The following is a 27,890-nucleotide window of genomic DNA, read 5'->3' on the forward strand; positions in this document are numbered from 1 at the left end:
CTTCCTTGTGGCACCTTTAAGCAAGGCAAGTAACATATGCATCACAGTTTACTGTATTCAAGTATATTGTAAAGTTTTTTATTTTATTCATATCCATTTCATCGTTTATTTTCTATATATTATAAATAATATCTTATTCCTACATTTGAACTTTGCACTATTTCTGTCTTAGATTCTCTTTTCCACTTCTGTGTTGTTTTTTTCTTTATACATTCGTATGTCGCATTATTGGAGAGAGTGTTGCCATAACTGCTTCAGTCATTGTTGTGCATATGATAGATTAAAGAAACTGAACTTGAAAGGTGTCATGTTGCTTCCAATTAAAAGTCTCATAGAGTGAAGTCCCCAGCCAATATAATGCTGCTACACAGATACGCAGTATGAGTAAAGCAGCTTACACTGTCAAAGTCTGAGATGATCTCATTAAGAAAGCGTAAGCATTCGATCCCTCCATTGTTGATGCTCTCCTCTGTGTAGAAGTCAGAGAAGTTTGGGATGGAGGCGAACATGACTCCGATCTCATCGTAGGACTGGCTGTACAACTCCTGGAACAGGTCGATTCAACGGGAGAGACAGACATCAGACGGTTAGTCGACAACCACACGTCAAATTTTACAGCAAAGATTTCAACATGGTTTTAAGGTGAGACACTGAAAAACATTCCCTGCATTCCAATCCCCATACCTCCCTACTCAACATTACCGGCAGTGGCAAAATACATATCTAAAAAAAAAGAAAAAAATCACAGGAGATAGGAATAGCGATTTTTACATGAATGGGTCGTCCCCCCCCCCCCCCCCCACGATGTGGTCTCTCTCTTTGGATGTGGGTGATCTTACCTCGTCCCTTTTCTTGGAGCCCAGGAAGTGTCTTGCCACGTGTTCAGGCAGCATGTTGGTGACCAGCGCTTCGTTCCAGCGTCTCATCTCGTACACCTTCTCCTTCTGCTCGTGGACCTCTATCTTCCACAGGAACAGGGTGCGGGCCAGCTTCTCCACCTGCACCACACAGTCACACGTTAGCATAGCATTTTAGCATAGCCTTTGGCATTTGGTAATCCATAACCACTAACAAGGCAAGGCATATTTCCACTGACCACTGCACCACCAGACATATCCTACCTCTGTCGTTCTATGTTTTTGTTTGTGGTTCTTTAGTGTGTATTTAAACTTTTTTATTGTGACACTGTGATAACTGTGTGCACTTTTAAGGAGCTGCTCTCTGAATCTCACTGTACTGTGTACAATGACAATTAAAGATTTCTATTCTATTCTATTCTATTCTATTCTATTCTATTCTATTCTATAAATGAGGTCCATCCCGATGTTGCAAACAGTACAACATAACAAACCAATGATATGAAGCTGCTACTTCTTCCTTTTTCTTTTTGGCCCGGTTGTGGAGTGACTCCTTCCCAACAGTATTATCAGCAACTCCCCATGTTTCCATTAGCTAATGGTTTCGCCAGGATTTTCAGGAAGTAGACGGACCCCTGTCCATTACAGGCGATGAGCAAGTGGCGAGTGAAACGGTGCGTATCTTCATTTAAATGAATACTTTCTCTGATTTTGAAAGTTGATGGAAACATTTGTGATTTAATGGGTAACTCGACACAAATATATATATATATATATATATATATATATATATATATATATATATATATATATATATATATATATATATATATATATATATATATATATATATATATATATATATATATATATATATATATATATATATATACATATATATATATATATAACATTGGTTATGTAAGTTTGTTAGGTTTGAATGCAAAATCATTCCATATTTCCCAAACTTTTTTTCTTTATTTCTGTCACAGTGCAGCGCTGCTCTAATGACATATCCTTGGCAGCAGCTCTACTCATTGATATTTTATCACTGCATAAGGATAATATAGCAACAATCCTACACTGCTAAACGGGTTATCTTTTTGCATGCTGTTAAAGTACAGTTACTTACATGTCTGGAGAAATAGTAGAAGCTGACCATCATGATGAAGATCATGATTGTCATTGTGAACTTGGAGGGCACCAGGTACGAACTGCAAAGAAGAACGTTGATATTTGATCATTTGTGCTGCAAGGCCAGTGTTTGACAGCCATTATTGTTTATTAAAGGTCACGTATACTGCTTATGTTCAGGTTCTACATTTTTAATTTTGGAATCTACTTGAAATAGTTTTCATTGTGCAGTGTCTAAAATAAACCCTTTCTATTTATCACAGTGCCATTGCTAAATCTCCTCCCTTTTTAGAGCCTGTCTCTTCCAAAAGCCCAGTCTGGTCAGTTTGATTCATGGCCAATCAGGTACATGGGGTTATCCCTGGTGGAAAGTAGTGCTAAGTTAGGGTATTGATGGGGCGTGGCTTCTCCCTTTATGATGCCATAAGCGGAGAGCTATCCGTACTGGGGATTTTGAACACAGCTTTTCAGAAAAGGTGGTGAAAAAGGAAGAGGGTTCATTTTTTGTATGTGTTTTTATTTTGATTAGTTCGTATTTATTTGATTGTACTAGCTCACAAGTATTTTGTTAAAGCTGAAGTAAGCGGTTTATTTATGTTAATATAAGTGTTAAATCGCTCTTTATTCATACAGTGATCACTTCCATAATGTACGCGTTTCATAAAGCCGATCTCTCAGTCAGCTGCTCTGCATGTAATTGTCAAATAAACTTATTGGAGGATCCCGAAATTTTTATCCAATCACAAGAGAGAACGCTACAAATCGACACCCGTCTCACTCATGGTCTCACTGCCGGTGCACGCACAGAGCAACAGATGGGTGAATGTTTATGCGCCTACAATGGCGGAGCAGGTAAAAATCCTTCCCAATGTCTGTTTTGATGGTTTTTATCATGTTTTATCACACTTATGGATCTGAGATGATGCTAGATAACTCGCTGCTTGAAGACCGCAGTGCATTAATGTGGTGATGTAGGGACGAGGGAGGGGACTGCTAACTGCAGTCACTGACATGAAGTTAGCTAAAAGAACCATTCCGCTTACAGCACCTTTAAAGCACTTTGTAAACCATTGTTTTTAAAGGTGCTATATATATAAATAAATATATTATTATTATTATTATTATTATTATTATTATTATTATTATTATTATTATTATTATTATTATTATTATTATTATTATTATTATTACTGCACTATACATATGACGGTGTCTTGTGTTTTGGCCTGACCTGTAGTCCTGGAAGCGGGCCGTGTCGTAGCGGTCGAAGATGTCCCTCCAGCTGTAGATGTTGACGATGCCTGTTGCCACGGTGATCAGCAGCATGAGTGTGAGCTTGACCATGTGACTGACCTGGACCAGCATGGTGGTGGCCATCAGAGCCAGCACCGCCACGTAGCTGTAGTATTTAGGGTTGTCCAGGCAACCCACGGGGCCAGGCCAGGTGGGGGAGGAGGGGGGAGGAGCCACTGTAGGGCTGCTGGAGACTGGCACTGGAGGCAGACAACTCAGCTACACAGTGGAGAAGAGACAGAGTCAGAGTTTTAGTTTTAGTTTATTTACTTCACATACAATCACTATAAAAAACACATAGTAGAAAAAAAAATACATGTGTGGGTGTGGCAGAAACCTGTATAGGCTTATGTAGAAACCACACCCAAAATACATTTACATGTTAGTGTTGTTGCTCATATGCTTTCACACTAGCATAAGAGCAGACAATGAGCACATAAGCACACACACACACACACACACACACACACACACACACACACACACACACACAAAAAATATGTATAAATGAAAAAAAAACAATGCAAAACAATCAAAGACAGTAATAAAACATTTAAAAAAAAGATAGAAAATTAAATCAGTTACAAAATTAATTAAATAAATCAGGTTAACGTGTTGAAAACGCTCAGTGACTGTTATTACAGTAGGGGGGGGGGGAAGCCATCCTGGAGAATGTTTGTTTCAAAATAACCTTTTGTCAAAGTCAGTGAATATCTAATTCTTGGTATTACACAGCCCTAAGCTCTGTTAACTGGTATGTTAAAAAGGGAGCCCACCGTAGAATGTACACTTGCCTGTTCACAGAGCCTAGGCTGTGTAGGTCACATATTATGCTAAATGCACTTTTTAAATGTGTTCTAACATATCCATGGGTCCACGGTGTGCCTAGAGACTGCCAAAATATTTTAAAAAATAAATATCTCTCCTGTTCTCACTCTCCCCCTTTCTGAAACCCCCACCCCTCCCCCCAATATACTCCAGTCAGAATTTTCCCCTTTTCTGACCTCACAAACTGGAAAGCCAGAAGCTTCCACTGTGCAGCCCACACCCCTATTTCTTATTGGTCCACGGCCCTGACAGACAGAGGGCGAGGCGTATCTGGCTTCGCTTCCGGACAGGGGGCGGGGGCAGCTCAAAGATTGTATATTTACGAGGGGAGCTGCTGCTCTTTTTAAAAAATAGGCCATTGTGAGATTAGCTGAACATCAGCATAGTACAATAAATTATCTGAAAGTTTTTTTCAGCAAACAATTAAAGAAAAACGTATTAGTGACCATTAAGACCATATAATATGGTGTATAATAGAACCGAAAAGTGTATAATATGGGAGCTTTAAATACCAGATTTTTTTTAGCACACACACACTCACAGTTCGGACGAGAAGCAGATTGTGAAGAAATATTCACTGATTTTGACAAAAGGTGATTTTGTCAACAAACATTATCCAAAACTGCTAACCAGACCCAGACCAGAAACCATGCACATTGGAGTGCGCATTTTGCTGCTTGCTCTCCCTACTTTTTTAAAGCTAAAAAGGTTGTTGCCTTTGATGCCATACCAAAGGCCAACACTTGGTTGACGATTTATTTGAATGGTTGCCAATGGCCACCTGGCTAATGTTGAACCATGTCCGCTGTACGAAAGAGTATTTGGGCGGAGGGCAATTCATTATTATTTTTTTTATTATGTGTTTGGAAGAAAACAGTCGATATGCAGAGAATAGAATGTAAATATACATTTTGTGAATAAAGACCAAATACAATGTTGAGAATAAATTTGACAGTTCAGGACTTCAGAAAAGTCGGGAAGATGTCGATAGAACGATTCTAAACTTCCGGTATCAAATAACTCCTTTAGTTATTAAGAGATGTATAGATCACCATATCCACGATGTCTGCCATGGTGAGGATGAAGATGGCTGCCATGGCCCAGGTGTTCCGGGCCCAGCGGGTGTGGTCGATCCAGGTGGAGAAAGACACCAGTTTCTGGGGAAAGACCTGACACACAAGCAGCAGCCCGGTTAGGAATTTATTTATTTATCTATTTATTTATTTATTTATTTATTTATTTGTTTCAGGACAATGCACATTAATGAACATGTACAGCAGTACACATAAACATTTGGATTGTAGCCCAGGGGCTAATTTACATCTATAGTCCATTAGGTAGGTTGATTTGACAATAAAAATGACAAAGATATACAATAGAAACATTTGCTATATACAAATACGGAGACACAGAAAGAAAGAAAAGTAAAACAGGATCATTCATTAGTAGTATTATTAGGTTGAACAAATACACAATTAATACACAACTAATAAGGTATGTACATTTAGAGGTGGTTGCACCTTTGACACCTTTACTTGGCTCTTAAAGGTGGCCAGAGTGGGACCCTTATAGTTGGGGGTAGTGTGTTCCATAATGTACTACCTTTAATAGATGAATGTTATTTCTAATAAACAGTTGCAGTTCAGTGCAGACTGTAAACCAAATCATTTCAATTCAATTCTAATTCCCTGCTATATGGGGGACGAGCTTTGATAGAAATGGTCTTGAATTTTAATCTAGTATCAAATCCAAGAATCAAAATCGGAATCCTTTTTAATCTCCTTGAGTTGGCTTAGTTAGCAGGCAGAAACCAGGCAGTTCTTAACGGCAGCCCAAACAACGTTAAAGGCTTTTGCACACAGGGCGCGTTTTTTTTCCCCCTGTGCGATTAATTCGCCCGTTAATAATAATTATCGAGCGTTTATAGAGTCGATACAAGCTTCCATATCAGCGACGTAATTATCAGGCTGTCCAAATGAGTCACTGAATACTTTCCAACTGATTCCACAATGCTGCTGCATGTGTACTGACGTGAAAAGAGATCACGTCACAGTCTATATTACTTTCTCTGTACTGGCTCCCTGAAAAAAAAGTCCTTTTCCTCACCTATAAAGTCCTTAATGGCCAGACACCATCATATCTTAAATAGCTCTTGTACCATATTAAAGGGGTGGTTCGGAATTTTGGACATAGGACTTCATTTCCAAGTTAGCCTGTGTGTTATTTATCATTGGAGACGGTTTTCAACACATTTTCATTCAGTCCTTCTAGTTGCAGAGTTCAGAACTAGTGGGGGAGCTTCCCATGATGCACTGTGAGGATGGACACATACTGTACATGGACACGTGCCTCCTTTAATTGAAACAGTATTGTGCACTTATTGCATTGTTTTATTTAATGCGATATTGGCCAGTGCTGAAGAGCGCCCCGAGCTCGGTGCAGTCTGTGGCGGCCGCGGTCAATAATGGCCTGCCAGTGACTAATCAATACATTTGGATTTCCATGATGAAGTGGAATCAAACGGCAACCGCACGCACACACGCACGCACGCACACACACACACACACACACACACACACACACACACACACACACACACACACACACACACACACACACACACACACACACACACACACACACACACACACACACAGCACTATGTTGTCCATCATCAAAATGTAATGCATGTCATGAAATGTTGGGGCATTCTGTTAGAAATCAATCCCTTTGTAAGAACCAGAATCAGAAAAGGGTTCCTTCACACATACAGAATCGGAATGAAAACAAACAGGGACGCGACGGATATAAAAGCGAGAGGCAAGATCGAGGCGCAATGTTATGATGCAATAAATGAATATGTTCCGATTGCATGCCTACTGCATAGATTATTTTTATGGTCACATGTAGTATGTAGAATAGAAAAAAGAAAGAGTATGTGATTTGAAACGCAGAGAAGGAGTAAATGTTGTTACTCACTCTAGGGAAAATGGCGGCCAGAGAGCAGACTGTCAGGACTAGGAGCAGGACTTCTCCCACAGCGAAGGTGATGTAGTTTGCAATCAGCCTGTTCCACAACAACACATGGACACACACACACACCACACACCTTGAGAGAAATATACAGCAGTGGAAGCAGTCAACAGGTTCAGACTCACTGAACACACACACACACACACACACACACACACACACACACACACACACACACACACACACACACACACACACACACAGAGGTCGGATGATGTCATACATCAGTGTTAAAGGTCGATTCAGCGATTCTGGAGAATTTCTTGTTGGTGAAAATCACTTTTTGTCAAAATCATTTTCACAAAAAGTGTTCTCCAGAATCACTGACTACAACTGCATGCATGGAAGAATACAAAGTACTGCAGAGAGCTATTTTACAATGTGTAAATAATGCTATGAATGCGACCTTATTTTCTTTTGCTCTACATAGATAGATAGATAGATAGATAGATAGATAGATAGATAGATAGATAGATAGATAGATAGATAGATAGATAGATAGATAGATAGATAGATAGATAGATAGATAGATAGATAGATAGATAGATAGATAGATAGATAGATAGATAGATAGATAGATAGATAGATAGATAGATAGATAGATAGATAGATAGATAGATGGATAGATACTTTATTCATCCCAAAGGATATTGAGACATCCAGTAGCAAACATACGTAATAACAAAAAACAGGCAACCCCCCCCCCACCCACAGACACACACACCCTAAACTAAACTAAAAAAATATTATTTTAATTAATTATATATATATATATATATATATATATATATATATATATATATATATATATATATATATATATATATATATATATATATATATATATATATATATAATTCTATATAGTATGTAGATATATCTTTTATATACTATCTATGATATACACCATATATATATACATGTAGGTGCCTCAGCCAGAGTGTGTGACAGAAAATCAGACACAGCCACGTTGTAAATGAATAAAGCACGAGAGGAGACTCATAACTGACCGTGGGTCTATGAGGGCCTCCATAGCTGCAGTGAAGAGCAGCACCACACAGGAGCAGCAGAAAGCGGCTCCGCTCTGCTTCTCCTTCTCCACAGAGTAACGAGTCTCCAGCTCCGGGTCCACAAACCTCAGGGAGAGCCGGTTGGTGTGTTTCCCTTTCACACTATAGAGGACACAAGACAAACACATTGGTGTTACATTATCTACGTTTGGTGGTGGCTGTGGCCAAGTTGGTTGGGAGGTCGACCCTCAACTACAGGGTTGGTGGTTCAATCCCCCCCCCCCCCCCCCGCCACATGTCAAAGTATCCCTGAGCAAGACACTGAACCCTAACTTGCTCCTGATAGTTAATCTGCTATCGTTGTATGAATGTGTGTGGGAATGGGAACAAGTCTCCCTCGAAAAAGAGTCTCAGGGCGGGGATCGAACCTCCAACCCTTTCGATCATTGGCTGACCCGCTCTACCACCTGAGCCACAGTCACCCCATTAGCACAATGTTTCAAATCAAACATACGCCTGTACGGTCTCTCTCTCCAGCAGAGCCTCGTTGAGCAGCTTGTTGAGCTCCTGTTCGTTCTCCTGGGCGTCGATCACTCTCTCAGCCAGGTCCCTCAGACGCAGCCTCCGCCGGGGGTTAGGGAAGGACGGGTTCACCACCTGGAAGACCCACATACAAGGAACATGAGGACAGAATTTGAATTGAATTGAATTAAAGCAGCAGATTTTTATATTAAATACACAAACCAACTAGAATGTAACAGGTGATAAAGTGTAAATTGACAACAATACGGTTATAAAAAGGCCTGATGCTGGAACTAAAGCAATAGACTTCTAGCACTTTGTGCTGTAAATAGAAATGGGTGTACAGAGGCTTTGGATGGTTCATTAAGTTTAGTTAGTATATTGTTCATAACGTTCTATTCATTTCAAATATTGATGAATGATGATAGGTTAACACTAACCCTCATATTTAAGTGCTACTATCGAACCATACATTTTGGAAACCTGAGCCTGTTTGTGTGTTAGAAAATGACCTCTCCATGGACTTTCCTTTTGTGCCACCCTCAGGATGTCAATATTGAACACATGCTTATATCATTCATTAACTCTTACATAATAATTTGCCCCAGCATATTAGACAGTTACTGTAGCTGGCAACATGATTTAGTGCTAGCCCAGACCAAAGGTAAAAGTAGGACAGACAGGTCCAGCCTTATGTACTGGTATTGTGTTCCAGGGAAGAGAGCAAAGCAGCTTTTTGCCCAAACACCTTAAAGTGTTAAGTCACTGTCGGTGTGCAGTTTATATCTCGGCCTTTATTCAGAAAAACGGTGTTGGTGGCTGGATGATGGAAGAAGACACAGCTGAGGCAGATGAGGAGGTCCCAGGAACAATTATTTTATTTAAACAACAAAACTCCTACTGCAGTCAAAACGAAGCCAATAAAAAGGTAAATGCATAAAGGAAAAAGCTATGAAAACTTCCTGTAAGCTAGAAAACCTGTCTCTCATCTGCATTGTGGCTGTCTTTAACCTGAAAATCTAAGTGAGCTGATTGGTCCTTAGGTCAGTAAACTCTGCCCCTCCAAACCCCTGATTGGTGGACCCTAACTAACTCCAACCTACTGTTCAGAGGATATCTGTGGAAACATCCCCTAGAGGCGATATCTCATGAAGTGCCAGGAATTCTGATCAGTACTTTAGAACAATCCTTTTAGCCAGGGGCCAATAAATTAGCTGTTAGATCTTCACCCTTTCCCAAAGGTATGTAAACACAAACCAGACTGTCCTAAATTGCCCCCCACAAAAGAATCATCCCGGAGCCTCCTATTGTGTGCATACTGAATAATCTACAGAAATCTTCCCTACAGGCTTCCTCCACTAAGCAATCCACATTCCTGTCCTGCTCCCTGCAGGAAGAGACACTCTAACTCAGTATAATGTCCTCCTGAAACAGTATAAGCATAGTATAAAATGTGTTGGAACATAATACACTATAGGTGTAGCCATCTAGTGCTGTGGTAGCCTGGCACCGCCCGCCTACGTACTTCCCCTCAATTGTCATTTCCCTTCAGTAACAGTCTGGGTCTGCGGTATATTTGCGGGTTTTCTCTGCCAAATTTTTGGCTGTCCAATCAGCAAACAGAGGGAGTGGCTGAGAACATTTACATTGAGGTCGTGCGCCAGTTTTCACGACCAAACATTATGCTATTGGTTGGCAGATCCAGAGTGGCACTGGGCAGTACGATAGTTTTAAACTTCAACAGACACCCGCCTTCAAGTGAGTGAACGTGTGTCAATTGAGCGGTTCCAGACCTTCTGTACAAATGAAATGAAGTACGATGGTCTGGTAGGACAAGGCTAGTGCTGTGGGGTTTTGGGAGGCATTCATTCAGTAAAATGACAAAAAAAGTTGTAATGTTTCAACTTGGAAGGGGGAGTTCTTTTGTGTTTTGTTTTGTTTTTATAACCAACCAACTTCATCGATGTCATTTGCAACAGACAAAAAAAATGTGCTTGAACTTGAACATGATGCAAACGCAGCGCACAGATTTACTTTACCTTCACAAGCGAATGCACCAATGAGGGATTTCACTGAGATTTTAATTAAAAATTGCTTTAGATTAGCTAAAATGGCCACTGTTTATAGATATTACATATACTTTTGAAATTCGATGTGAAGACAAGTTATCATCATTGCAAAAAGTACTACGACATTGGGGTAGGATGTCTCAAATGAAGTGAATTTTTCTTTTAAACAAAAACAAATTAAGAATTGATTTAAAAAAATCGGAAAAAGGAGTTGAGTTAAAAAAACCAGTAGGCCTATATATAAATATAAATACTGCACAGTCAACCATTTTGTGGGTGACTTGCTGCCTAACATTCTTATCTAAATGAATGATGACTACTCGGTTACCCTTGTGTCCAGCTCTTCCGGCTCCTCGGGCGTGGTGCAGGCCGTGTTCACACTGCCGTTACACTCGGTGGTGTTGATCAACAGCGGAGAGTTCCCATTGGACGAGGTCACAGACAGCTTCTGATGATGTCACACAAAGGAAACAGGAAGTGCTGAGTACTGTTTAAAAAAAGGTGACGGGACTTTTTTATTTTTTTCTTGCGAGACGTTTGACATTTTGAAAATATCCAAATATTTGCAATGTGGGTGTGTGCGATTCAAGATTCAAGATTTAAGATGATTTAATTTGTGATATGCACAACAATGACAGCAGCAGTTATTGGCAATGCAATTCTTAAGTCACAATGCAATAGAGAAGAAAATGTATACTAGAAACACACAAGTGAAGAGAGCAACACCTGAGACACAAATAAACAAGAGTAGTCCAAGGACACAGTGCTTTTAAAAAGTCAGAAAAACTAAAAAACAGACAACCCACCCACAGACACCCACACACACACACACACACACACACACACACACAATAAACTAAGTTTAAAAAATATATAATTGTAATTAATAATTTAAATAAGGTGCATCATATAGGGGAGAACGGGGTAATCTGAGACACTTTTTACATTTGCTCCCCTCTAAGCGAGCTAAAATGATTTATTACTCAAATTTACACATTTCCCATTAATTCAGGATGTTTCCTAGAAATGGGCATTAGCACATTTTTTTCAAAACAAAGGGCAGTGAAAATATGATTATTTAAAAAAAAGTTGTCATGTGTGTCACTTTACCCCAGCTGTGGGGTAAACTGAGACAGACCAGATTGTAACAGTTAGAATCCTGACAGCTAGCTTGAAAACCAAATATTACAAAAATAATGTCGGACTAGTAACAGAATCATGGGGTTTGGTCAATTAAGCAAAACAATTTTCTAAACACTTGAAAGTAACTCTGACAAAATACAACATATAATTCATATTCAATAATTAACATTCAAATGACAGATAGAACCAGTTAGATTAAAACACAGTCTGGGGGTCAGAACACAGGACCCTTAGAGCCAGCTAGTGTCTGGGGGTCAGAGAGAAGGACAATCAGAACCAGAACAGTCTGGGACTCAGAACAGGACTAGACCCAGCTGTCATTTTCCATCTTTTGAGTCCTTTTTTCTGCATTTGTTTTATTGGGATCATTCATTGAATAAAGACATATTTCTTAGAGTCTATTGATGTTAAAGGTCACTCTCCTGTCCCCCACATACATATGTGCCAAACCATGCCCTTGCTGACACCCCTTCAACCATATAACCCCCACCTCCAGCCCACATTGTCTTTTGTCTTTTCAAACTAGTCTCCTTGTGTGGTGAATTAAATTCACTTGCTACCTCAAATATAATGGATTCATTAAAAGATGGCACAGACACTGTCTCATTTTACCCCACAGCATTTGTCTCACTTTACCCCACTGCCACAATTTGAGAAAAAACTACCTCTCTCAGCAATTCAGGCTAATCTTCAGTTATCATCATCACATGGTTTCATATGTTGGTAGTTCATCAACATGTGTGATAGAAGTTGTTCTACCTGAATCAATTTGATTAGGCACAATAGATTAAGTTGACAGCAAGAAAATGTACTTTTACATACAAAAAATTGATTTTTGTGAAAAAAACATGCTTACAACATCACCATGAGGTCCTCTCTTATGCCTCGTTTCCACCGAGTAGAGCGGGTCGGATCGGAGCGGCTCAGAGCGGGACAGCTCACTTTTAAGAATCTCGGTGTTGTTTCCACCGCGGATCCTACCCTTACTGGTGGGGCGGAGTTTAGGCTGGACTGCGATAGCCGCCGCCAGAATGTGGGTTAAACTATCGGGCTGTGGAACAACTGTGGTCAAGCCAGCGGTCTCTCGTTTTTGCTTGGTCAAACCAGCCGTTTCTTTATTTATTCCCCCCGTGTTGTGAGCACAGAGACGGCTCGGTGCAAGTTGCAACTGATAGAGACAGTGAGAGAACAGCGCTGGCTGCGGCAGCTACGTGACATCGTAGCAGTGGGACACAGTGTAGCCAACTGATTCTTTTAATGACGAGGAAAAACACCACACAATAAACAGTGCTGCGCTCACATTTTCGCCAAAACACACTGACTCTCTTCACTCTAGCCGAGGTGACTACACAAGGCGGAAATGATTCTTTCGACCAACTGTGGTCAAGCCAGCGGTCTCTCGTTTTTGCTCGGTCAAACCAGCCGCTTTTTTATTTATTCCCCCCGTGTTGTTGTGAGCGTGTATTTACTACTATCTAGGCTATGGCGTAAACACACAGAGACGGCTGAGCAAACAGTGCTGGCTGCGGCAGCTACGTGACTAGCAGTGGGACACAGTGTAACCAACTGATTAATTTATTGACGAGGAAAAACACCACACAATAAACAGTGCTCTGCTCACATTTTCGCCAAAACACAATACCCTCTTCACTCTTGCTGAGATGATTACACATGGCGGAAATGATTCTTTCGGCCAATCAAATGACGGCAGTGTGTAGCGCCGCCTTCTCATGAATTTTCAGACCGCTTTCAGGCGGCCAGTACCCCTACGGAGGAGTACTGAGATCGGGAGCGGCTCAGAGCGGTTAGGTGCGCTTAAACCGTACCCTACCCAACTTTTGGCAAATGAAAAGCCAAACTACCCGGACCGAACCGCTCCGATCCGACCCGCTCTACTTGGTGGAAACGAGGCATTACATGGCCAAGGGGAAATGAGAGGGGCTTGAAAACATATATCTCACAAAAATGTGTTCCCTTGCCTAGATACAGGGGGTGTCTCACATTACCCGATGGCTCACATTCCCCCGTTCTCCCCTACATATAAAGTAGAAAATAAAAATGTGTATCTTTGTATTAGTGTGTGTGGGCAGGTTTTACTCACTACACCGTTGATGGCGTTTTTCCCGACAGGCCCTTTAGGCACCAGCACCAGGTGTGTCTCGATGCCCCGCTCCCTCAGGTAGTCACAGCGCTCGCCTCCGTTCCCTGGCTCCACCTCAAACTCTCCATGGAGACACTCCATGGTGCTCTGGGAGATGTGGACGCGACTGTGTCCACGCACGCAGGCACACACACACACACACACACACGCATCCCAGTGAAAATGGGATATACATCGTTTCAGTTCAGTCAGATGACCTTTAATGAATGAACCCTAACTGCAGGATTCACAATTCAGGGAGATCTGGAGGTGTGGCTTATCACAGGTGGAGGTAGTGCTAAGTTGGCTTGGTAATAAGGGGGCTTGGCTTCTCCTCTTATGACATCAAATAAGAGAAAGCAGGAGGAGACTGAGTTGCTGTGTTGGTTCCAATCATCATCCCAGCTCTCTGCTGTTTTCAAAACTCTGACGACCATAACATCACAACTTATGAACAACACTGTCTCTGATTTCATCTACAGCAGGATTACTTCATGCAGCATGAAGAGTACCAAAAGCAAATCCATTCATGGTCATAAAACGCTACATCAGAATCTCTTTCTCAATTCATTATACTTCACAGCTTTAGTCCACAGGAAGTCAATAACAGTCGATCAGAGTGTTCTATTCAATACTGTGGAACACGTGACATCAACTGATCTCTAGAACAGTGTAAATATCAGCTGGAAAAGATAGCAATGCATGGAGAAAGTTTGTCCTAAAGTGAGGGGAGGGTAAACAATACTTTTTGGTGGGTAGTTAGTATGCTTCTATAATACACTTTTCTCTCAAATTATGATAGGGTCATTGATTTAGGAAGTTCTAGGGACTGTTCTGTAATGGCTATCAGAGAATAGCTCTAATAACATAATAATGTGACGTCCCAACCATTTTAAAAGGTGATATAAATCATTGCAGTTCAGTCAGATGGTCCTTAATGAATTTGAAAAAATATGCCCTTAAACAGAGTGATAAATAACAACAGCAGAGTAAATTGTACTTAATAAAAGGTGCAGTCAATGATTCTGGAGAATGCTTGTTGTCAAAATCACTTTTTCATCAGAATCAGGGAGTATCTCCTCACTATCCACGACATGTCTGTGCATTGAAAAAAATGGCATGTTGCTAGCTAAGGTGGGCCCTTTTTGGTTAGCATACACTTTGTTTACATACCCTTCGTATTCATGCCTGTTTACAGAAATGTAGAAAATCGTCACAAAATGCTATGGATGTTATAATGACAAAAACATTGTAGCCAAAAGATTTAAGTTACTTTATTATAAAATCGAAAAACCAAAAGAGAGTTAAAGCGTTGAGTTAAGGTTGCCTCTTACCCTGGAATACCTCCGGCCTCCATTTTGTTGGCCACGGTGACGTCAGTGGACCACACATCGTACTGCCAGCGCTTCTGACCCAGCACTCCCCCCAGCACCGTACCGCTGTGCACTCCGACGCGCATGTCAACATCCGTCTGGGTTTTCTCTCGGACGTATCTGTGTTTGGTTTATAAAAAACAACCACATTACAGGTCACATAATGCTACTTTTCAGGTTTAAAATTGTAATTTTAATTTTTTTCTAGAAAATGTTTTCATGGTGAAGTTTCCAAAAATATATATATATATTTCTAACAGTGCCATTGCTAAATTTCCTCTTTTTGCGCTTCTGTTTGAAACACACGTCTCTTTAAGCCCCGCCTTCCAAAAAGCCCACACTGCTCTGATTGGCTCTGAATCCAAATGCCGGTTTGAATCTAACTGCTAGGTTCAAAATTCAGGGGGATCTAGAGGGGGTATTTCTAACAGGTGGAAGTAGAGCTATGTATGGTTGGTAATGAGGGGGCTTGGCTTCTCATCTTATGACATCATAAGGGGAGATACATCTGACTGGGGTTTTTGAACACAGGTCGTTTTTCCTCATATTTTGGGAGTCTCTAGTCCCACATAATAATAATGGAAAAACATGAAAAAGTGCATTCTGCATAATAGGGGACCTTTAAACATGAGAAAGCAGAAGGAAACCGAGTTGCTGTGTTGGTTCCAATCATCATCCCAGCTCTCTACTGTTTTCAAAACTCTGACGACCATAACATCACAACTTATGGACAACACTGTCTCTGATTTCATCTACAGCAGGATTACTTCATGCAGCATGAAGAGTACCAAAAGCAAATCCATTCATGGTCATAAAACGCTACATCAGAATCTCTTGATTTTCACGTCCACTCAATGTCAACCAGGGCTCAATTTACTATACTTCACAGCTTTAGTCCACAGGAAGTCAATAACATTCGATCAGCGTGTTCCATTCAATACTGTGGACCAAGTGACATCGACTGATCTCTATAGTGTAAATGTCCGATAGAAAAGTTAGAAATGCATGGACAAAGTTTGTCCTAAAGTGAGGGGGAGGTTAAAACATTATTTTTGGTGGGTAGTTAGTATGCTTCTACAATACACTTTTCTCTCAATTTATGATAGGATCAATCATTTAGGAAGTTCTTGAATCTGTAATGGCTATTTTCCTAAATCAGGTCCTAACCCAAAATATCATGGTAATACAAACAGATAAGATAGGATTTTGTTGAGTTATGAAGTTTGTGTAATACGGCCCCAGGCCAGCATCATCCAGATTGAGTGTGCTCTCTCTGCGGCTGTGTACTCACGATATGGCCTCCACCATGGCCAGGCCCATCATGATGGAGCAGGCAGCGTGATCCTCTCTGTAGTCAGGCAGACCACAGATACAGTAGTAACAGTCTCCAAGGATCTTGATCCTCAGCTGGTGGTATTTCTGATGAAAGCAAGGAAGGGAGAGGTAAGATATTAAAAATGAAAAGAAACCAATTATGTGACCGTTTTAAGATTTAGGAACTATATTTAGAGATGCACATATGGGTTGGCTTGTAATTGGCACATACTTTAGCAGGAAGCCTACGCAAGAGTTTTTTTTTATGAATTTGCTGTGGTAGACAGTAAAAGTGGACTGTGTATTTCATGCTTTGGGTCTGTAGAAGCTCATGTATTCACGTTGGCTTTCATGATTAACTAACAATTATTTTACATTACGTCACATAGAACATTCCTAGATGTGGAAATCAATCAATTCTTATCAGTAGGTGATTTTAAAACACAACATGGGCAGAATACATGTGAATTGTAGCCACTAAGAAAAACATGGTCTGGAGCAACAACACTGGAGTCTACCTCTGAAATAACAGCATTGTCATCACTGTGAGGTAAGTCAGACCTAAATATGTAAATATGTAAAAATTACCGATATTAATTATACTAATGAATAGTTATTCATAATGTATTATCTCCTATGACTTAAATCTCATGACACATGGTTTTATGATGAGTACAGAAGAAAGGAAATAGATTATACTCCAACAAAATAGGCTATATAGAAATGCTATCCTGGCTAACATCACTACTGTCTGAACCACTGGATCCACTCAATGTAACTGTGACTACACATTAATGGCTACAAATGATTCCAATGAAAGATGGATAGAAATTCTAAATGTCTCTTAAGACATAACATTATATCAGTTCTCTTGTAAATCTTAATGCAACATTACGTGACATCCATACACTTGAATGAGTGGAACAGAGTAGCAGTCATGAGCTGAGTTGATATGATGTTAACGGTAACGGTGTGTGAGACTCACTGCGGCCAGTTTGTCAAAGCGAGCGAAGAGTTCGTTGAGCAGTTTGACCAGCTCATGAGCACTGCAGGACGACGACAGCTGGGTGAAGCCCACAATGTCTGCAAACAGAATACTGGACCACAACAAGACACACATACAAGACAAGCACGTAAGTACAGTAGATGTGGTAGAGGAAAAGGGGGAAATGGGGCCGACTAGTAGCCACAAGGTCGCTGGTTGGATCCCCGGCACTGCACTCTGACCCCCTCTGAAGTGTGGTAACTTGAGAGGGGATATGCAAAGAATTAATTTCGATATACCTCGTGTAAATTGACAAATAAAGAAACTTAAACTTAAGATTCCTTTCTGTAAAACTATTGCTACCTCGACCATTAAGGCTAAAAAACTGCAAGTAAATAGGGTAACATTTTTTTCTTACAGATATCATCCTGACACTTTGCCAGTTGATTACTGACATTTTCAACAACAACAAAAAATTAAGAACAAAATGTATTATAAGTCAGACAGTTCACAACTTATGAACAAATCATTCTGTAATAACCTTCAGAATAGTCCAGTGTTTGTATTTGAACAAAAACAATCTACCAGACGTGAATCCTGTTACTTGGAACCTAGGTCCAATAACTAACCTGTTATCACTGTGAAACAGGTCAGACCGACAGCGCTCTATATCGTTAGCCTCATAGCATAATTGCCTAAATCATATTTACTCTACTCTACTCTACATCTACTTTTCGTTAGCCTAATAACATAAGTCATATTTTAAGGGTTATAGAGTAGGTTAAAGCAGATAGAGTAGATGTAAAATAGAGTAGATGTAGAGTAAAAGTAGAGTAGAGTAAATATGATTTAGGCAATTATGCTATGAGGCTAACGATATGTCAAAAAAGCTCACGCAGGGTTCCACGTTACCTGACGTTCTCGTGTCTGTACATGTACATGGTGTTGAACTGCTGCATCTCCTTCTGGCTGGGCTCCTTCTTCATGTCCTGCAGCATCTCGTCTGCTATGTGCTTGGGCAGGATGGAGAGCAGCAAACGCTCCTGTGAGGGGGGGGGGAGGGGGGAGGTGGAGGGAGGGGAACACATGAGAGGATTTAACAGTTTGCCTGATGCTCATGTGAAGATAACCTTGTTTTGTCTTGCTGTTGGAATACAGAGAGAGAGAGAGAGAGAGCAGAGCAGAGACGGTTATCACAGTGGGAGCAGCAAGCAACAAGTCAAAACTAACTAAACACATCAAAGAAAAACTATGGGAGAGCGACCAGTTCCCCTTAGAAATACAAGAAACAGGATATGGCACAGCAGGGCAGCTTGTAACAGCACAACCAGGTCTGTTCCTTCCAGCCTGGCTCACACATAGGATGATGATTGCAGCAACACACCAATAGACGCCATCCTCAATATGGAAATTAGCATAGCACAAGGTTAAACAGAGGACTGATAAAATGGTGTAAACATACATGTAGGGATTTGGTTTGCAATTCATTAGCTTTGTTGTTGTGTTGTTTCATACAGGGTATAGGTTATTCACCGCTAAGCAGTGCTGCACAGGCTCACAGTCAGTAGAGTCAGTAACCCAAAGGGAACCACGATACTGCACGTAACCAACCATCATATTTTAAACAAATTATAATTGTACCATAGCTGCCAAGTCTCACTCTTTGGCCGTGAGACACACGCGAATCAACCAGTTCACACTCTCACACGCCACACCTCAAATTTCTTACGCGGATAAATTAATCCCCAAAATAACATTTGTTTTGCGGGACTTTTATTTTCAAATTCTTATTTTGAAAAGCTAACAGACATGAGTGCCGTGACTTCCTCTTTCTGAACGCGCATTTACGTTATGCTTTGATGTGCACTGTGCATTCGAAGCGGGAGGCGAGCCCCGTACCTGCACCTTCTCTTCCGAAGTGTGTTGATAGCGTGCCAAGTTACCGCTGATAAGAATTGTGTCCCCGCCGGCCGGTGAGCGCGCGTGCATCAAACATATTAACCCTTCAATTTCACTCAAGTAAATTCAGAAGATCTTTGGATCGATTTGTATATTGTTTTTTGGTAATTTATTTTGAAAATTATGTTTGCAAAGTAACAAATGGCTCATCCGCCAATAAAAATGCTTTTATTCTTCTGTGTAATGAACTGTAGCCTATGTATTGCACATGTATAGCACTTTTCATAACACAAATCAAGGTAGCCTAAAGGTGAGAACACACCGGGCGCGTTGGGTGTGGTGGGCGCGTTGAAAAATCCTATTTTTGCATAGGGAACCATTGGTTGGGGCGCGAGGATCCGTTGGCCGCGGCAAAGCGTTGCTTTGGGCACTTTGGGCGCGTTGCCAAAGCATCACCGCGCCGGCAAAGCGTCAAAAAGCGTCACCGCGCCGGCAAAGCTTCAAAAAAAAGATGAAAATATTGAACTTTCAACGCTCCGGCGCGTGACGTTTAGCCGCGTTGGCCAATCAGCGGTGAGCTTGACCCTACGTCACTGGCAGAGAGCCGGAGGACAGAAAAATCTGAGACAAAATGGAGGCGCAAATAATCACCGCTGTGTGTGCGAGACCGTGACAACACAGAGGCAAACACCGAGTAGGAAATGTATTTACGGCTGGCTGCCTGGTGCTGTATGAAGCAGCTCGGGGTTACAAGACGTGGGGAAAGTGAACCAGGAGCAAATAATCACCGCTGTGTGTGCGATAGCCTACTGTATAAACACCGTGGAGTTAATGCGGCTGGCTGGTGATATGAAGCCGCTCGGATGGGGAAAGTGAGCCAGGAGAATGGGCTTCCTGGTTAATTCAGTGAATATGTGTGGCTGTGCTTAAGCCGATAAACCAAGTTAGCACCGGTCGGATAGCGTTAGCTAACTCACCCGGCTGTGTGCGGCCACCACCTCCATATAATGAACCCAAACATAACGGCTAAATCCGGGGAACTTTCACAACGAGTACAGCGAAGCACCGGTGTTTATGCCTGCCCTATAGGCTATCTACGCCAGCCACGGTCCCGTCACAGCCAGGTAATGTAGGCTACTTGCCTTTATTTTCTACTGCCCTGTGCACAATGCTGCTGTAAATGTGTTTGGTATGGTGCTGCCTTGCTGTTTGTGTTCATTTCCGAGTGGCGTGAATCTGCAATGCTGTTTTAAGGCTATTTGTTCCGTTCACTTGCTGTTTATTTGTTTTTTGGCACAATTGTTGGCCGTGTAGGTGTTGTTTTTGTGTGGACATGAACGCTGTTGTGTCGGGTCGGATCTGATCGCAGCCATGGTTGATTAGGGGAATAAATATATCGGGGGAGACTAGCTGCGTAGCTCCGTTCCTCGGACTCCCACAAAAGATAGAGCGCAGCGATGGGGATTATCTCAGCCATGGTTGATCAGCAATAGAAAAAGCGGGGGGAAATAAGTTTCGTGCGGGCTCATCTACGTAGGCCATGACGTAGGCGCGTTGCTTTTGGGCGCGTTGGACCATTTTTTGACACAAAATGACCACGCGCCAGATCGGGCGCGTTGGTCGCTTTGGCCCAAAGCGCCAACGCGCCCGGTGTGTTCTCAGCTTAAGAGGAGGGACCAAGTAACCCAGATGTTTTATTTTAGCCCAGTAGGCTAGTTTGCATTGGTGTTGAACTGTTCCCTAATTTTTTTTTCTTTGAATAAAGCCTAATGCTGCTAGTAAAATACCATTCTCAATAGTAGACATGATATAGAACAGGGGTGTCCAAACTTTTTTCACTGAGGGCCACATACAGAAAAATCTACGAAGGGCCGGGCCACTCTGCAAAAATAACACATTTATCAGGACATGTAGCTGCTCTGATGTTTAGTTTCATAGTGTCTTCGTAAATTGTAATCCTTCTTCACGGCAACACTTTCCTTGCACATTAAACAGACACATGCCCCCTCTTGTTAAATGCCATTGATACACCCAGTGTTTTCTGCTTTTGCATCCAATGTCCTGCTGGGTGAAAATAGTAGCCAGCCGAGATCCCGACCCTCCTAGGGGAGTCCGGGGGTATGCCCCCCCGGGAGATTTTTTAAAGTTTTTAAAGTGAAATGCATAAATCTGGTGCACTTTGAGAGGCAAATTAAGAGGCTAAAGCTGAATAATTTTTTATGAAAAAAAAATTGAGACACTGTCAGATGAATTAGAAGCTATTGGAGAAGGACACATGGATTTTCCATAATAATATTAATTTAAAATAAAATAATATGCAGGGTCCTCTGGGATGGGCTTGGTGCTCTTTTTCTTTTATGGGACATATTTCTCTGTAATATAATGAGTGCATTTAAATTATTTAAAAATTAAAAGGACCATATTACATTATATTTTTTAAAATGTGCCACGGGCCAATCAATCAGTTTTGACACCCCTGCACTAGTGGGTTACTAAGAAATGCAAAAAAAAAAAAAAAAAAAAAAAAATTTTTTCTTTTTTCCAAAGGGCCATATTACATTATATTTTCAAAATCGGCCGCGGGCCAATAAAAAGCGGGCCGCGGGCCGCAGTTGGCCCGCGGGCCGTAGTTTGGACACCCCTGATATAGAATAATTACCTCTATTACAGTTTAACCAAATGTTTTAACAATATGGCTACAGGAGATATTTGAAAGCACTACACAGAATGCTATTCAATAACATTTGTGTCAGCTAAACCGTGAATGTTCTCTTTTACTTTACATAAAAATGAATGCAGAAAAGGCACACATTGCTTCATAAAAATTCACCAGAATGCAGGAAATTAAGTGTTTAATGCTCAAAATGTTCATGGGGGGGACCCCCAGACCCCCACTTATAATGTGACCACACCCAATGTTTAATTAAAACCTGTCCTATGACTTTGCAATTCATGAATTAGTTTATTTTAATAAGATTTGTTATGTTTTATCACGTTTTCCAATTGTCTTTATTTCTGATTTATTATGAACAATATATAAACTTGCAGGACACTAGCAAAAATTATTGTCTGGGAGAGAGGACACGGTTTTGGGTCCCTCGGCCAAAAAATCTCACTCCAAACTTTTGGTGAAACTTGGCAGCCCTGTTGTACTCTGATTACACATGCATTCCAATGTTTCAAATCGGCTTTAAAAGAGACAGGCGGAACAAAAATTCGAAAACGTTTTTTTCAGACTCCTGTCAAAGACCACGGTCGCGAAGGCAAGAAGCCTTTTATGGTCGCAAAGGCAAGAGCCACAGTGGGCTAACAAAGAGCGCCAAACATTCTAGCACGCACACGCACACACACACACACACACACACACACACACACACACACACACACACACACACCATGCACAAAACACACACACACACATACACACACACACACACACACACACACACACACAAACACATTTTTAATCGTTAGTGCCTTTGAGTTAATTTGTATAGTGTATGTTTTATTCTTGCTTTCTTAAAGTAAATGTGTACAATGTGGGCTATCAATTTTCCCTGTTTGCAGGGTGGTGCCCTGTTAAGAATTGAATGGTCAATTATGTAACATATGTTATCTTACACAGGTGGAAGTGAGTGTAAACCCTCTGCTTCCTGTTATTGCATTTAATACAATATTATAATGAACTTTTAACCAGCGGTTCCCTAAATGCCTAATGTCTAGATGCTGCAACTGAACCTGTTCTATGTAATGCTGATAAGGTGGACATGTGCACTTTGTAACTTCCTGTGCCCCATGCTGTGCAGTCTCTTATACTGCAGGACAAAATGTTGCATTGGCAAAATGTTGTTTTGTTGCGCGGTCCTGTCTTTAAATGAAGATATTAACCACGCCATGATTTATTTGGCACTCCTTGGACTAGTTTAGTTTGAGTTTCAGCACACATTTTGCTTTAAAAAATATGTGTCGGCATTATCCCATGGGGGATGGGCCGTAAGTAAGCAGCCGGACACGCAAATAAAACTATTCATTCTTTCATTGACCCACTCCGACATAAGACTTCTTTGTTTGATGGCCTCACCCTTTGTAAATGTGCCACACCAAAGGGCTGTGCTGTTTGCACTATCGCTCATGATCGCACTTTTCTTTCAATGTGGGTCAGAACTTTTAAAGACCTACTTCACCGGTGGAAATATGAAGGTGCATTGAACTTTGAGATCCTATGTAGTATAAATGTGCAAACATTTTAGAAATCGGTTCATCATAGCCTGAGAAAAGGCAGAAAGAGTGTTTTATGGTATCACTGTCCATACCTACATTTGACTAATGTGACATCACTTCAGTAAAAGTGTATGGTTAGGATCAACAGGACAGATGGGCCAAGGGAAGAAATACCTCATTCATTATATTATAATAGTGATTTTATAATGATAGAACGCCGGTTCCGTATGGGGGAAGTATTCCTTTAAGTTCTCTGGCAAAATCCAGGTTATCCCTCAATTAGTCCCTCATTGTTACCCTTCTCCTGACTCACTCTGTGGGACACTAGAGAAGGAAGCTTGCTAGTATGTTTCCCTTTTTGTCATGAGCGGCGAAATCAGCAAAAGGGTTCCTCATCTGGCAATGAAAGATGTTAAATTGGTCTCCATCTTCCTGAACATCAGGCTACAACTTGCATTTCAGCAAAAACCTGATTTTGCACAAACATACAATTGGAAGAACTTTGAAGATCATTCAGCATAACTCATTGTCTTTTGTTCCACTTCCAAAGCTCATATTCAGTCATTGGCTTTGTCTAATTACTGGGAACATTTTTAAATCATAAACACAAGTAACTAAAATACAATGAAACAAACTAGAGTTAAGAGAGGACACGCAGTAGAATATAGAGGGGGAGATAAAGCTTTCCTACACCATGAAGAAGAAGGTATACAAGGTGTGTATACTCCACTGTGGAGCGTTGTTTAGAGGGAATAGCTGAATGGCCTCAAACTGTCAGTCAGTGTATGGCAGCAGAGATCTTGCACATAGTGAGTGACCCAGACCCACACAGACAGACGTCACTGATCTGTCAAAAAAAAAAGAAGCCTCTATTACACACACACACACACACACACAAACATACACACACACGCACACACACACACACACTCGACGCACTGTGAATACAAATTTAAAAACCGGGCCTTCACACATACACACCCAAACACACACAGTGTACATGGAGAGAGGAGGGAGCATGGCAGCTTTCAATATTCTTATCAAAAGCCGACAGAGAGTCAGAGATGCAACAAACGGCTGAGCGGGTTGGCGGGTGATTACAGCTGACACCATCTCAGGAGGCCCGTTGCCATGGTACCCAGCGGTGACCGGATGCTCCTTGATTGGCTGGCGGCCCTTGTCTCTCAGCAGCCCATGCTTCTCCATTAGTATTCCGGGAGTATCATCCACTCTTGTTATATATATATATAACACCTATTGATCTTGTTTGGTTTATTGTGTGTATATATGAGTATGTGTATCTATCTAATTGTATATGTGTTTTTTGATTGGTATGTATTTATTTGATTTGCACTTGCTCCTATGTATGTAAAGCACTTTGTAAACCACTGTTTTTAAAGGTGCTATATAAATAAAGATATTATTATTATTATTATTATTATTATTATTATTATTATTATTATTATTATTATTATTATTATTATTATTACTGTTATTGTTATTGTTATTATTATTATTATTATTATTATTATTATTATTATTATTATTATTATTATTATTATTATTATTATTATTATTATTATTATCTGTTTCATACATAGTAGTGAGTGATTGAGAATGCCCAGTGGCCACAGAAGTTTTCGGGGGTGAGATGACTGCTGACACTGCGATATCCAACACACACACACACACACACACACACACACACACACACACACACACACACACACACACACACACACACACACACACACACACACACACACACACACACACACACACAAACACACACACACAAACACAAGTACTTGAAAGAGCAGACATCATGGTGTGCTGTGTGCCTTAAACAATCCCAGGATATTGACTACATATGCAACAGCTGACCTCTTTGGAGGTTGTTTCATAAAGCCAGAGGAGCAGGTATACCAGTCTGACGTTATTAAATCAGGCCACCATTGAAACCTTATCTATCTGGACTAGGCTGGTCATGATCGGATTATTCAGGGTTATGTTGCATTCACATGGAAACCGAGAAACGGTACTGGTAAACTACATGTCATTGAGGTGGACAAGAGCAGGGCGGTTTGATATGGTTTGGCCGACAGGACATACTGGCAACGCTAGGAAGCACTGCCGACGAAAGCTAGAATTTTGTAATTATTTGAAGGTCTCCGCAACGGAATTTTGTGACAATTCATCAATAAGATGTTAAATGTCATTAATTAAATCAATACATTCTTCATTTTCAAAAATCACGCGCTGTTGAGCTACAGCCAATTAATATTGAACTGTATGTGAAATAGATGTATGGCTGGACACAGTCTTGAAATGAAAATACAAACTGGACTTTTGCATTTGAATTATCTCCTGATGTCATTTCATTAAAAAAAGAGAATACTAACCAAAGTTTGTCAGGTTGCATGATGGGTAAAGAGTATATTAACCAAAAAGTGAAAGCGTTCCCTTAAACTCGCACATATAAAGAATGTTACAGTGTGCTGTTCCTCTGACCTGTTGCTGGCTCTGCTCCTCCAGGTTTAGTTTGACCTCCAGAGACTGTCTTGCCTCCAGAAAGGCTTTGCGATGCTTCCGATCGGCCATGTAGTACGACATGATGCCCACCGTGATGGCACACACGTAGATCACAATGTTGGCCAGCAACTTGAGAGAACAAACAAGGAATGAAAAGAGGTTAGGGATGAGTTATTGAACACATGCACAATAAGGGCAATATATAAAAGGCCACAGACAGTCTAGTTATGAGAGTAAACCATCGGAACAAGGACTGGATTCCAATATATTAGATGTTTTGAGATCTCCTATGGCACACACACACGCACACACACACACACATACGCACGCACGCACGCACGCACACACACACACACACACACACACACACACACAGACAGAAGGAAAACCTTTGCTAGTGCGTGTGGTTCAAGTATTGGCTATTGGCGTGTTTATCTATCTAGATGGAACAGGTTAAGAGTTTGGAAAGAGCAAAAGGGAAGTGCCAAGTGAGTTTATAACTGATCATAAACAGGAAATAGAAATTTGAGGTGGACAAACTGGTTCCCTTAAGAGATAAAAAGTGCAAAAAGAAAATACAGCTGTAATCCTGTGGACATATGATGCGCACAACAGCACCGCTGCTGAATACAATGCTATGGGCCAGGGGATTCAACTTCTGTTAAGTCCCTGTCAGAAAACTGTGGAGCATGTGCAGAGCGTCTAGGCCAGTTGCGGTCTGATTGACCGTATACATGCAGGTATAATTCCACTCCTGATTGCTTTATCTGGGTGTGTGTGTGTGTGTGTTGGCTTCAACTTTGAGAAATTCTATTGAGTAGGATTTCAGTCGGACTAACTTGTTAACGGGTATTTTAAAAGTCCGGTTTTAGCTGGGCTTACACAACAAATAGATTTTCTCTTATGTCATACTGAGCCTGCAGTATGATAGAAAATGACCAGTGTCAAGAATGAGGATTTTAGCAGCCACCAGTAGAACAGTGGAGGAGGGTGTGAAGGAGCGGTGCAGTATAAGCTTGGGTTAACTGAAAACCGCTGGAGCTTCCGACCACAGTCTGGATGAGCTGTGGAGATGGGATAGCACATCTAGGCAGACCAACCCACCAGGAGGGAGTTAAAGCAGGGTAGGTCAGAGATGATGAGAGCCTGGAGCAGAAGGGTTGTGGATGTCAAAAGCCCCCCCCCCCCCCCCCCCGTTCCCCCCTGGAAGGAAGGGCCGCTCAGTCTCATCCAGACTGGTATAATGCAGCAGAGATGTCAGCCAGACACACTCAGAGATTCAGGGCTGCCATCTGCGTTCAATTAATGTTAAACCCATGAATCTTCCATCCATCCATCCATCCATCCATCCATCCATTGTCTGCTGCTTATCCTGTGGTGGCATCCTGATCACATGCCCACAAACCTTCTCTCAACTGGCCTCTTTTGCTGTGCATTTATTTGAATATAAAAGCCTCCATAAAAGGTGATGGATGGCAGATACAGATATTGTCCTGGGTCTGAATTCTTAGTACCATTCTGCTGATGAACTTTTGGT

The 27,890-nt window shown here is 41.1% G+C and overlaps 1 protein-coding gene across 2 annotated transcripts in view; it reads right to left on the reverse strand.

Annotated features, from left to right (window-relative positions):
* The window catches only part of adcy3a (adenylate cyclase 3a), a 40,911-nt gene that overhangs the window by 6,787 nt on the left and 6,234 nt on the right, over window positions 1-27,890 (reverse strand). For both annotated transcript variants that reach the window (XM_080040204.1, XM_080040203.1), the window contains exons 3-17: window positions 26,333-26,482; window positions 18,614-18,744; window positions 17,702-17,813; window positions 16,694-16,821; window positions 15,364-15,522; window positions 13,991-14,156; window positions 11,075-11,194; window positions 8,670-8,812; window positions 8,156-8,317; window positions 7,092-7,179; window positions 5,165-5,281; window positions 3,223-3,503; window positions 1,990-2,071; window positions 840-998; window positions 399-545 (exon numbers count right to left, since the gene is read on the reverse strand). In XM_080040204.1, coding sequence (XP_079896330.1) covers window positions 399-545; window positions 840-998; window positions 1,990-2,071; window positions 3,223-3,503; window positions 5,165-5,281; window positions 7,092-7,179; window positions 8,156-8,317; window positions 8,670-8,812; window positions 11,075-11,194; window positions 13,991-14,156; window positions 15,364-15,522; window positions 16,694-16,821; window positions 17,702-17,813; window positions 18,614-18,744; window positions 26,333-26,482 — 2,145 coding nt within the window. The remainder of the gene's footprint in view (window positions 1-398; window positions 546-839; window positions 999-1,989; window positions 2,072-3,222; window positions 3,504-5,164; window positions 5,282-7,091; window positions 7,180-8,155; window positions 8,318-8,669; window positions 8,813-11,074; window positions 11,195-13,990; window positions 14,157-15,363; window positions 15,523-16,693; window positions 16,822-17,701; window positions 17,814-18,613; window positions 18,745-26,332; window positions 26,483-27,890) is intronic.

Source organism: Ammodytes marinus (assembly GCF_949987685.1).
Source record: "Ammodytes marinus genome assembly, chromosome: 13".
In the NCBI taxonomy this organism is placed as follows: Eukaryota; Metazoa; Chordata; class Actinopteri; order Uranoscopiformes; family Ammodytidae; genus Ammodytes; species Ammodytes marinus.